General features: G+C 38.4%; 1 protein-coding gene across 1 annotated transcript in view; it reads left to right on the top strand.

Annotated features, from left to right (window-relative positions):
- reps2 (RALBP1 associated Eps domain containing 2) overlaps window positions 1-13,250 on the top strand; it is a 228,725-nt gene that overhangs the window by 109,470 nt on the left and 106,005 nt on the right. The window contains exon 4 of the mRNA XM_059968006.1: window positions 4,138-4,258. Coding sequence (XP_059823989.1) covers window positions 4,138-4,258 — 121 coding nt within the window. The remainder of the gene's footprint in view (window positions 1-4,137; window positions 4,259-13,250) is intronic.

The raw sequence follows: 13,250 nt of genomic DNA, 5'->3' as shown, positions 1-13,250 counted from the left end.
GTTTTCTACAACTGTATCATGACGTTCCAACTCTTAAAGTCATTGCTTGCCCATTGAAGTCAAACTTGCTATTCGCCTTCCTCAGCAAAAACACAAGCTAATTGAGCAACTCAGAGGGTCATGCTCCGTCTCTTGAGGCAGAAGGATCATTGACATTTTGGTTGAGACCCTGTATCAGGATACATATAGGCCTTCCTTACCATCTTGGGCACCTGGGTTCTCATTTGTTAAGGTCCTGACATTCACAGTGTCTTGCCCTGTTTTAACTTGCCAAAATACTCTATTTGTCCAAGTATTCAATATGCCTTTCCCTTGTCCACTATACCAACAATGTTGGTGTTATTTGCAAACTTACTAATTATTACATCTATATTCTTATCTGCATTATTAATATATATGATAAATAATAAAGGACCCAGTACTGCTCCCTGTGGCATACCACTGATTACAGATCCACATTCTGAGCAACACTCCTCACCCATCTTAGTTTCCTGCCATCAACGCAATTTTCTAATTCACCCTGGATCCCATTTGTTCAACATTCCTGACCAGACTCCTATGCGGGACTTCGTCAAAGGATTTGTAAGTGACGTTTGCAACTGTGCCCTCGTCAGTCATCCTCAAATGAATTACTAAACCAGATTAGTGAAATATGTTCCAATGCACAAAGCCATCCTGACGATTCCTATTCATGCCTTTCAGAATCACTTCCAGTAAACTTTAACACCATTGTTGCAGGGCTCAGTGGCTTATTCCCTGGCTCAGTCCTCCTTAAAAAGGGCACAGTGCCTGCTCTCCTCCAGTTTCCCAGTACCACACACCTGGCTAATGAAGATACAGAAGTCTCTGCCAATCCCCCACCAATCTCCTCTCCTGCTTCCCATAAGATCTTTTCTTTTTACAATATTTTTATTCAGAAGAAAAAAAACAAGATTTACAGAGCGCAACACATAGATACATCTCAACATAACTTGTGTACATTCATATATTGTAATAAAATTGATCAAAATGTTATAACATAACACATAAAGGTATACCACTCTGTAATCAAAAATTTAAAGATAGGTCATATATCATAAAAGAATTTTTTTATATAAAAAAAAGTCAACCCCCTACCAACTACCAAAGAAAAAAGCTGATGGATGATAATGGATAATTAGAAAAAAAAATTTTCATTTAAGAAGAGAAGATAAAAATATACCTAAAAGTCTGTGCACTGTTAAACTTTATAAATTGGAAAAGTAATTTAGGAAAGGTCCCCAGATATCATAAAAAGATTGTTTCAAATTTAAGACTGAGCAGCGGATCTTTTCTAAATTTAAATAAGACATAATATCACGTAGCCATTGAAGATGTGTAGGGGGTAGACTCCTTCCATTTAAGCAAGATTGCTCTTCTTGCTAAAAGAGAGGTAAAAACTAAAACCTGTAGGTTAGGAGTATTTTCAGTTATATCTTCATTTGCAATAATACCAAACAAGGCAGTAAGGGGATTTGGGTCAAATTGGAGTTGTGAGAAGGTATGGGTTACTTCAGCCAGAACTTTTCAATTTTAGGGCAAAACCAAAACATATGAATTGAAGAGGCACCAGCAGAGTTGCATTTATTACAAAGTGGAGAAACATTCCGGTAAAAACTGGAGAGCTTCTGTTTAGAAATGTAAGCTCTATGAACCACTTTAAATTGTAGAAGAGAATGACAAGCACAGAAAGATGATTTATTAACCCGTTTAAGAATTTTATTCCATCTATCATCAGAAATCTGACAATTTAGGTCATCTTCCCAAGCTTTTTTTATTTTATCTAAAAAGTCTTGTCTAGATTCAATCAACAAGTTATAGATACCGGTAATAGAACCATTAACAAAAGGTTTTAAATTTAAAAGATCGTCCAGTAAATTTTTATCAGGACGTATAGGAAAAGTAGTTAATTGGAAACGTAAGTAATATCTAATTTGAAGGTATTTGTAAAAATGTGTTTTTGGGAGTGCAAATTTAGTTGACAATTGGTCAAATGAAGCAAGAGATCCTGAGATAAATAGGTCCCAAAAACACTTAATACCTAGTTCATCCCAATCCTTAAAGACTTTGTCAGTCATGGAAAGGATAAAAAAATAATTAAGGAGAATGGGAGATGATAATGAAAAATTCGCTGAACCAAAAAATTTCCTAAATTGAGACCAAATCCTTAAAGTTTGCTTAACAATTATGTTATCTGTTATTTTATTTGCTGAAAAAGAAGAGTATGATCCAAGAAGAGAGACAATAGAGGAATTTTTTATAGAATTAACTTCTAAGGAGACCCATGATGGGCAATCTTTACGATAAATATAATAGGACCAGAAAGTAATATACCTTATATTGGCAGCCCAACAGTAAAACTTAAAATTGGGTAGGGCTAATCCACCCATCTCTTTATTTCTTTGTAGGTAAACTTCACTTAAACGAGCTGGTTTGTTATTCCAAATACAAGGTGTTAAAATTGAATCTAAAGAATCAAAGTAGGTCTTAGGAATAAAAATAGGTAAGGCCTGAAAAAGATATAAAAATTTAGGAAGAATCTTCATTTTAATTGAATTAATTTGGCCAATTAGGGATAAAGAAAGAGGAGACCATTTAGAAAGCGTCTTTTTCACATAATTCAATAAGGGGTTTAAGTTTTCTTTAAATAAATTCTTGAAGTTTTTAGTAATTGTTACACCTAGATATGTAAATTGACTTGTAACAACTTGGAACGGAAATTTGGCATTTGATGACATTAGGTCATTTAAAGGAAATAGTTCACTTTTATGTAAGTTCAGTTTATATCCTAAAAAAGAACTAAACTGGGAAATTAAAGAAAGAACCGAAGGTAAAGAAGTTTCAGTGTTGGAGATAAAAAGTAAAATATCATCAGCGTATAACGAAATGTTATGAGTCATACCTTCCCTTAGTATACCAAAAATGTCCTTAGATTCTCGAAATGCTATTGCTAAGGGTTCTATAGCATAAGATCTTAAGATACAGCTAGTCAGACCCGAGGGACTAACCACCTTTATGCAATTCAAGTTACGTTGGTGAAGATTTGCACTTGATATCCTATCAGTTCATGAGCAATTTTCTGTAATTCGGGATATATTTGTATTCCTAGTACAAGGCCTATCCCTGCATTTGTCAGCAGGATTTGCATTATATCAGCATGACATCAGCCTTTTTTAATATGTAGATTCCATGAGCAACAAACCCAAATAATTTATGCGCAATTTCAAATATTTTGGTGTCCAAAAGTGGAATGGATATAAACTGACCACTTCCCACAATGACTTCGCAGAAGTATCAAACCTCTGTGCACTGCTTAGCCTGTTGGCCTGGATTTTAAAATATGACAGACTGCAGCATTTAGTTGTGCAGCTTGCACTGGAAGATTAGCAGGTTTTGGGAAGAGCAGACGGCCAGGTTCGTTCTCATGATTGAGAGAACACACCCTTTCCAAAATTGCGGTTTCTACTTTATGGCTAAGTGTCCCACCCAGTTAGCAAGCAGTTAGCACAACACTTAGAATAGGCTGGATAGTAACACCATATGCCATCAAGTGCTAGCATGTAATTCCATCTGCCACATTTAATTGACTTGAGGAAGGCATTTCAAGGATTGGTGGGCAGGGAAAGATGGGGTAAGATGTGGGCCTAGATTACTTCAAAAATCTTTGCATGCTACTTTTTCTTTGCCTGCTCTAGATGGTGTTCACTAGTAATCCTCTAGTAATCACAAGCTAATAACTTTAACCTCATATGATGATGCAACTCTTCACCATGTAATTAAGTCCATTCCTATATCCAGTTATGTTTTGTATATAAATGCACACTTTTCAGCACCTTCTGAAAAATCTGTATCCCCATTATTCCAAATGGAATGGGACACCAGCACAGAGTTCAAAGTCAGTATGGTGTGATATTTGCCTCTCACCAAGTTTATACCTCAAATCTGTTTTCCCTTTTGTCATCAAGTATACTTGCAGTTGGTGGGAAATGAAATAAATTGTAGGTTTTTTTGAATGATCATTGAGGCAATTAGTCATAGTTTTGTACACCTGTTGGCTGAAATATGAACATTTGCTTCTGCGGAGCTGAACTGAAATCTCGTTGTGTTCTGTTGAAACAGGAGACTGTGATGGCAGCTGCTTTGCTCTTAAATTCTCCTCCTCCTTCACCTTCGTACCAGAAAAATCAAGCAGTGAGCCGAGATGGGAGACAAAGAGTTGCCTTTGATCAGAACAATGCCGGTATGATAAAACCACAGATTTGTTTTTACATTTGAGTTGATGAAACATTTCAGATGGATCAATAGCAAAACGAGTACTTTTTTTTCCTTGTTGATCTAAAGCCCATCCATAAAATGGGTATACCAAGAATAGTGGCCCAAAATCTTGGAGTAAGTTATTCACTTGTCCCTGTACTGTTCATTTATACAGCTGGTGGTGAAAGTTAATTAAATTCACCTTGGTCCCAGATCAATACTGGTGATTCTACGTAATGAGAATTAACATGAAATTGTAACTGAATTTGATTCCATTAGTCATTCATTTTAGTTCTCTCCCTGATTGATTGTGTCTTGAAGAATCAATTGTAAATCACTGATACACAGTTCTGTAACTAAATTGATCAAAGGCAGAAGACATGAGCAAATTGCCCGGATCTTGATAAAGCACTGTGCATAGTCGGTACAGAAGTGCAGGGTCTTGTAGACTCATGTTTGGTAACTTGGAACATGTAGAAAGGATAACATTTAAGAAACATCTCCCAGTATGAGTCTTAATGTGAATTCCTCTGTGTGGAAACAGCTCATGGCTTGTTAAATAATTACCTCAAACAATCGAAGTAAGAAGCTGTTATTTAGAAGTCAATAAAATGGAATGTAGAGCTTAATTATTGTCCAAGGCCAAATAGTGGTGTAGTGGCATGGGTACTGGACTCCAAGGCAGATGGTCCTGAGTTCAAATCCGACCAGATCCCATTCTGAGCAGCAGAAGTATCTGCATGGAAGAAAAGCCTAACAATCTACTTCCGTATCTTTCCACAAAACCCCTATGGCCTACTACACTATCCGTGAGTTGATGGTGACTTGACGACACTCAACAACAGCAACGAGGGAACAAATGAGCACTGTGGATAAAGTTACTTAAGATGTACCAAATGTGGTTCTTCATTACTGCTTAGCATGTTGGCCTTACTGACAAATTGTATTCACGAGTTCATGTTATTTAATTTTGAAATATGTCTCAATAAAAATCCAACTAAATTATTGATTTTCATAACAGAACAGATTTAAAATCTATTTCATTCTGTACAGTGTATGTATCAGAGTGATCAAATATTTAGCACAATACAGTTATCAGGGCAAGAGTATCGTCATATAAATGCCTTGCAAAGTCTGGTTTTATTTCTAATTTTCATTATTACTGAATAATTAATTTCATAAATGGTTTGTATCAAACAAACCTTTTGAATTAATGACAGGATTCCTTTTGAAACAAAGCTTATCATTGGACCTGTTATTCAGATCAGTGTGCACAGCAGTGCCAAATATATACTTATTCTGACAAATGTCACGTGAAATAAATTTCATATAGACATAACATAAGATAAAATAGGTGCACATCAGGGTCAAAGATGTTTTATGTGAGTAATTAAACAGAATTAAATGGGGTAGGTCCATTTAAAGTAATAGTATCACCATAAGTGTTAGAAGCTACTTTCACTGAAAATTCTTTGAAGCTTTGAGTGGGACAACAGTGTAACCATAAAGACTCCAATAATGTTTGATAACATTGTCAGGTAAAATGGAATGAGCTATTTCAAATTAAAAGGAAGACATCAAAGATTTGGGAACACAGGGACACTTTTTTTCCCTTGGAGAGAGAGTGAGTGTCTGTGGTATGTCGAATTACTGAGTGAACAAGTAGTCTTTGGGGTACTGCAAGTCTGTCTTTATTGATGCTTTGTTGCAGTCTTGAGTGGAGGGTGCTGATTCTTTTTTGCTGGTGGGAGTGTGTTGCCTTGCTGCTGCTTATGCGTGGGAGGGGGAGTTGGAGGGGCTTTGTTGGTGCACCTCTGTTTTTGTGGTTGCGAGGAAAAAGAATTTTAGGATGTATACTGTACACATTTCTCTGACATTAAATGAACCGACTGACCTATTGAACCCATTGATTCATTAGCCAGTTCCTCTATTTCATTTTAACTGCGTCTTAACTCTGCTGACTGTATGTTTCCATGTTTTTCTACTTCATGCCTCCTCGTCAATATGTTTCTAGAATGACTTAAAGATTATGGTGTTCAGAGAGTTCGTTTTGCTTCATAGAGTCAGAGAGACTCCAGATGCTGTAATCTGGAGAGCAAAAACTCGGGTCAGCTATTACGTATCTGTGGAGGAAAAGGGACATATTGAGCCACAACTCTTCAACAGGACCTGTTGCTTCTTGATGTCTTCAGAAATGTTAGCTTTATGTGCATGCTAAGTTCTCAAGAAATTGTTAACAATGAGAAATTCTACAGAGTCTGAAATATTAATTTTTTTGCTCCCCCAACACATTATTAGACAAAGTTTTAATATTATTGATGATGTACAAAAAAAACCTTTGATGAGCAATGGTAGAATTGAACATGAAGTACACAGAACTAAAGCAAAACAAAACTTCAGATGCTGGAAAGCTAACATAAAAAGAGACATTTCTGGAGATATTGGACAATCCTGGACAGCATAAGTGTTGTACTTGAGGAACATTGATGCTGCTAAAATTATCGTGAAGCAGCCAGCACTGCAAAGACTAGAATCTGCTGAGGTTATCACTAGCTGGTTAACAATTATGTTCCCCTAATTGGTATAAAACCGAATTTCAGTATTGTGATATTTACTCAGCTGGAAATAATATCAGAAGTAACTTTCTGACCCTCAGTATACACTGGACTACAAAAGCTTTCTACTTTTGTTTCAAGGATGAAAGTAAAGTACTACAGTTTGCTGAATAAACTGGAACTCTGCAGAGCTGCCACAACACAAGGAACATATTCTAATTGATCAAATAGAGCAAAGAGCAAGTATAATGTGGCATTCAGCTTAAGTTTAAATTTGGAACCTCTGAAAATTTTGAGGCCAGTGTAATACAAAAATATATTATGGCCTTCAGGGTGAGAACTTGATCCCAGTACAATTTTCCACACTGTATGGATTCTGAGTTGCATCCCTTGGCCACTATTTTCACTCTTTAGTAATTTATGGACGGAGCTGGAAAATTGGATTCTAGTTATAAGGAATACTCCAGATGATATGGGTACCCCTGTGTACTTTAAAATAAGCTGGTTTAGTGGTAAGGTGCCTGTATACCTCAACCAGAGGCATCGATTCCACTGAATATTGAAGGAAGTAATAAACTAATTAACTCCAGTCGTACTATAAAATCTGAACATTGTGACATGCTGTACTAGTAATACATTATTTGTTGGTTTAGTCCTTAATCTGTGCCTACAGGTAAAAGTTAAATTCAAGTATTTTTAAACATCAAAAATATATATTTGTGTACCTCTTCATGATGTTTGACTGCTTTGCTGCAGGGGATATGATTATAAATATGTATTGAAGCATTATGCTGAGTTCAATTGTGCATTGATCACTAAACTGATCTTCCGTATTGTCACTAAGGTTTGCATAGTTTTGTTTTTAACTGATTAAGCTCAGTGTTAGCAATAAATGTCAATCATGCAGAATTTGCATTTTCATTCTGTCCATTTTAAGACTGCTGCACTTAGTTTCCAAATCTCATCTAGATCATGGGTTCCAAATCTCTTTTTATGCCATGGACCGCCGCCTTTAACCAAGGGGTCTGTGGTCCCCAGCTTGGGAATCCCTGATCCAGATGAAGAAACAACCCTGCTTGTGGGTGCAGTGGTCAATGCCAGTCAGGTGGTTTAAGGGGCAGGAAGATGGGAACTGTGGGCAGAAATGGGGTGATATTTCAGATTACTTAAAGGAAGATAATGATTTTTTTTAAAGAAGTACTTAAGTAGAGCCAGACATAGTCTGTAGATAATACCAATTTAGTTGTGCTTAATAGAAACCAAAAATTGATGCAGCTCTTGAATGAAGTACTTTTTAACAGCCAAAAATATCCAAACTAAACTGAAAGCTGAACAGTTCAAGTTCTATGGATCAGACAGGAGTGTCAAGCTGGTCTGCAAAATATGTTTTCACATTGAAATGCAGCACTTAAGCAGTATAAAGCTCTCTGTGTTTTTAATATGCTAATTTTCCTCTGTTCCCATTCAGTCACCAGAGTTATGGACTGTGGAAAGCTGTCAACAATTTCATCCATACAACAACATTTTATTAATTTATTACCTTTAGTGTGGTAAAATGTCCCAAGATAAGAGAAAAGTTGTGAACAAAACTTGACACTGTCAAGAAAATTAAATTGGTTTAGGAGCTAGGTTTAATCTTGTGTTGTAGAGGAGAAATGATGGTAGAGGCAGAGGTTAAGGAAGAAATTCTAGCACATAGCCTTGACAACCACTGGCCCTAATAAAGCTGCAAGGCCAAGTCTGGAGAAACACAAATATCTCAAAGTACTGCCAGATTGAATGGGATTGCAGGGGTGAGGAAGCATGAGCACAAAGGGATTTGAAAATGGGGATGAATATTTTAAAACGTGACCAGAGCCAGTATAGGTCATCAGGTGACTGCAATATCAATGTGTTCAGGCATAGGTAACAGAAATTTGTACTACCATTTTCTTCCATTTTGAGGCACGATCCATTTGTGTCGTTGTGTTGTCAAATACCTGTAAACTATATTAAACGTAAAGTAAATAAATCACAAGGTGAGATTAAAAAAACTCACCACTGAGTTGCATGATCTTGTACTTTGTCAAACAGACCTTTGTGCGTTGGTGGAATATGAGTTACACGTGTGAAATTGGCCTGCTTGATAGCCTTTATTTGCTGTATAGCCTGGCAACTTCCAAGTGGATTTGACAAATGTAGGATCAATTTTATTCCTGTACATGACCCTGCTGATGTTTAGCAACTCATAACTGCATTAGGAATTGAGTGGGCAGTTAAGGAGGCAAGTGTGCTGAATTCTATGCAGTGTGGCATAGAAGCAATTTTAATTCTTTGAATTCTCGTCTTTAACGTGCGCCAGTTGTGCAACTGAACCTGGCAGGAAAAAGCAGATGATCAGTGGATCAGCTGGGGAAAAAAACGGGTCACTGGTCAAGACTGATGAGAAAAATATCTGCTGGGCTCAACTTTCGGAGGGGCGGGAGCATGGTCTTAGATTTTGGCAATTTCGCTCAATCAGAAAAACTGCTTGGAACCAAAAAAAAATTCCTTGTGAGCTCCGAAAGAGGCATCTGGTGCTAGCTGAACAAGCAATGTCAAGTAGAAGAACAACAAAAGGCTTATTCTGGGACTGTTCTGGTCCCAGTCCACTTCTTTCCACTGGTATTCCTTTGGAAGGGAATGGAACACCTGACTTCATTCCCAAATGGTAAAATTGCAGTCAATGCCTAACATAGCTATCTGCCCCTCCGCTGCATATTATTTATGGATGACACAATAACCACTGCTCTACATATGTCCTTACACATCTGGAGAAGAAGGATGCTTATGTGAGAATGCTGTTCTTGGACTACAGTTCAGCAATCAACACCATAGTTCCATCTGGGCTCAACAGGAAGCTCAGAGAACTCAGCGTTGACCCTGCCTTGTGCAGCTGGATCTTGGACTTCCTGTCAGATCGCCGGCAGGTTGTAAGAGTGGGCTCCCTCACCTCTGCCCCTCTGACTCTCAACACAGGAGCCCCTCGGGGCATTGTACTGAGTCCCCTCCTTTACTGCCTGTATACCCATGGCTGTGTCGCCACCCACAGCTCCAATCTGCTAATTAAATTTGCTAACAACACTACATTGATTGGCCTTATCTCAAACAATAATGAGGTGGCCTACAGGGAAGAAGTCATCTCTCTGACACAGTGGTGTCAAGAAAACAACCTCTCCCTCAATGTCACAGAAACAGAGGAGCTGGTTGTGGACTACAGGAGGAATGGAGATGGGCTAACCCCTAGTGACATTAATGGATCTGGGGTTGAGAAGGTGAACAGCTATAAGTTCCTCGGCATCCATGTCACTGAGGACCTCACGTGGTCTGTACACACCAGCTGTGTGGTGAAAAGGCACAACAGCGCCTCCTTCACCTCCGACGGTTGAGGAAGTTTGGTATGGGCCCCCAAATCCTAAGAACTGTCTACAGGGACACAACTGAGAGCATTTTGTCTGGCTGCATCACTGTACCTCCCTTAATCGCAGGACTCTACAGAGTGTGGTGCGGACAGCCCAGCGCATCTGTAGTTGTGAACTTCCCATGATTCAGGAAGTTTACAAGGACAGGTGTGTGAAAAGGCCCGTGGGGTCATTGGGGACCCAAACCATCCCAGCCACAATCTATACCAGCTTCTACCATCTGGGAAGTGGTACCGCAGCATAAAAGCCAGGACCAACAGGCTCCGGGACAGCTTCTTCCACCAGGCCATCACACTGATGAACTTACGCTGATTTTGAGTGTACTCTGTATTACATTGACTGTTCTATTTATTATAAATCATTATAAATTACAATGATTGCACACTTAGATGGAAATGTAAAGATTTTTACTCGCGTATGTGAAGGATGTAAGGAATAAAATCAATTCAATTCAATAATTCAGCTGGGTTCCTTGGCTCAGTAAAGGTATCAGGATACCCTGGTTGGCCACCCCAACCTGTTCTTAATCACCTTTCTGGTTTCTGTTGACACTGATCTTTAAATTATTACCCCTTTGTAAATGAGAGGGGATTGTACCCAGGACATGTCCTCTTCTCATAGCTACCATCAGGACGGAGGAACAGGGGCCTAAAGGTGCACACTCAGTGATTCAGGAACAGCTTCTTCCCCTCTACCATCCTAATTCTGAATGGGCATTGAACCCATGAGCTAACTCCATCCATCCGTTCATCAATTTTATTTCCACCCCCCCCCCCCATTGTTGTGTATTACATTGTACTGCTGCCACAAGGCCAACAAATTTCGCGACGTATGGCAGTGATATTAATACTGATTCTGAATCATACAAGGCCTCAGTGGAAGACTAAAATGTGGAACACTCACTTGATAGAAATTCCCTGTTCCTTTAACATTGTTTTTTTTTAAAAAAAATCCATATTTTAGCTTCTAAGAACCACTTGGCAAGTATCCCATTTAATAGGGTGATTAAATCCGTAAGTTTTCAGATGGAAGGAAACAATAACAGAATGAGGGCTAACATTAAGCATTGCACTTCAGGGAACAGGATTTGGGTTTCTGTTCTCTTGTAGTTATCCACTTTTAGACAGCAACTGATATAAAAAGTCCATTAGAATAAAGGACATGAAAGAAGATGGTCTGTGAAGATTTGGAACTGTGATGCTATTGAGCAAACATCTGACAGAAAAGACATTGGTATAAAATGAATGCAAAGATACGCAGTATCTAAGTACAGGAAATGTATTCAAGTGTGGTGCACTTCAATGAAAAGTTAAACTTTTCTCAGTTCAGTCCTGCAGTTCTCCTAAATAGAACCTTTCTAATATTTTCTTGGAAGTGAAATATCCATGACTTTGGATGTTCAAAACTGTTGTATGTTATTGATACTAATTCCCTAATACACTTTCAATTAGTTTTTGATTATATCAGTGATTATAATAACCAATTTTCCATTTAACTTCACGCGATTCAGGGGAGTACCAGAACCCCAGACCCAATAAGTCTCAGCAGTTGATAATTGGAGACCCAGTGACATTCAACATAATGTGGGCTGGTGGGACTGTGGGGTTAGGAAACATGAGAAGTATCACCAGGTACCCCAGATGACAAAGCGTCTACTTTTCAGTGTGGTTTATTGGCAGATAATCAGAATTATGATGCATTTTTTTTGCCAGTTATGTTCTGTCTTAACCCAAGAGTTTTAACTTTAGAGTTTGAATATGTTAGTGAGGTGAACACCATTATACACCAGTTACTTGAAAAAGATGAGGTACTTGTAGAGATTGTTACGAACCCCGTAACTGGGTCACTTACCAGCAAAGATAGAGAGGTCCGTTGAAGTCTGATGATACTATTTTTAACAGTATTTATTAGTAAAAATACACAAAAATAATATCAATGCAAATATACAGATAATATACATCGTCAATACTAAACCTAAAAGTGCGGGTATAATAATAATCAATAAGATATAAGCTCTATCGTTGTCTAGGGGATAATGTATTGTCCGATGGAAATATAACGTTTACTCAGTTCATGCAGGCTGCAGCTGTTGGGGACCACTGGGTTGCAATTTGTTGGAGAGAGAGAGAGATTTAGGAGAAAAACTTGCCGGCTTTTCCTTTATGATTTCGATCCGTCAGGAGTCTCATTGTCGTGGCCGTTCAATTGGGGCCTCTCCTTTAGCTAAACCATTCTTCCGTGATGAGCCCGCCACCTCGGCAAGGGAGGACGCACACAAGCTCTCACCGGCGTTCGCTATTAAACGCTATCACAGGATTTCTAACATTTCTCCTGGTGCGTCTCATGGGGTTGTTCCCCAGACCCCTCTTTTATCCTTACTCACAGGGTCTCAGATGTCAGTCAGGTTGGGATGATGCAATCCCTCAACCAGACCACTCTGGTTGCCCCCTGAGGGGTTTCAATGAATAGTACAGTACTCAATACACAATTCCATCTCCAAGAGACAATGGTCATTATCAGTGGTTCCGTTCCGCTGAGGCCAGAACACATTCCAAACCTTGTGGATTCTGTGTGTCTCCCTCTCATTTCCAGGGTCCCAGACCCGAATTAATAGCGATCTTGCGATTCTCAAAAAGGAGGGGGCGACTTTGTACCCTTCGGCCCCTCAGAGTTGCTTCACATTCATAACACCCCCTTCCTTCTAAGATTTTTGCCACAGGTAAAAATTAATTAATACAGAGTCTTACAGGATTTCAGAATCTAACACAGTACAAAAGAGGTTTTTTCACTACAGAGTAATACAGTGATGCATTCAATTCAGCATCTAAACAGTTAGCGATTACATTGTCACTTCCTTTGATGTCTTAATATCTTGTACCTTAATAAATTCTTGTAGCATCAGACTCCAATTTAATAACCACCTATTTTTATTCCTTCAGCAAACAAAAACTAGAGTTGTGATCTTAGCTTACGTGTATATTAC

Source organism: Hypanus sabinus, chromosome 4 (assembly GCF_030144855.1).
Source record: "Hypanus sabinus isolate sHypSab1 chromosome 4, sHypSab1.hap1, whole genome shotgun sequence".
Taxonomy (NCBI): domain Eukaryota; kingdom Metazoa; phylum Chordata; class Chondrichthyes; order Myliobatiformes; family Dasyatidae; genus Hypanus; species Hypanus sabinus.
This window is presented reverse-complemented; position numbering and strand designations above follow the sequence as displayed.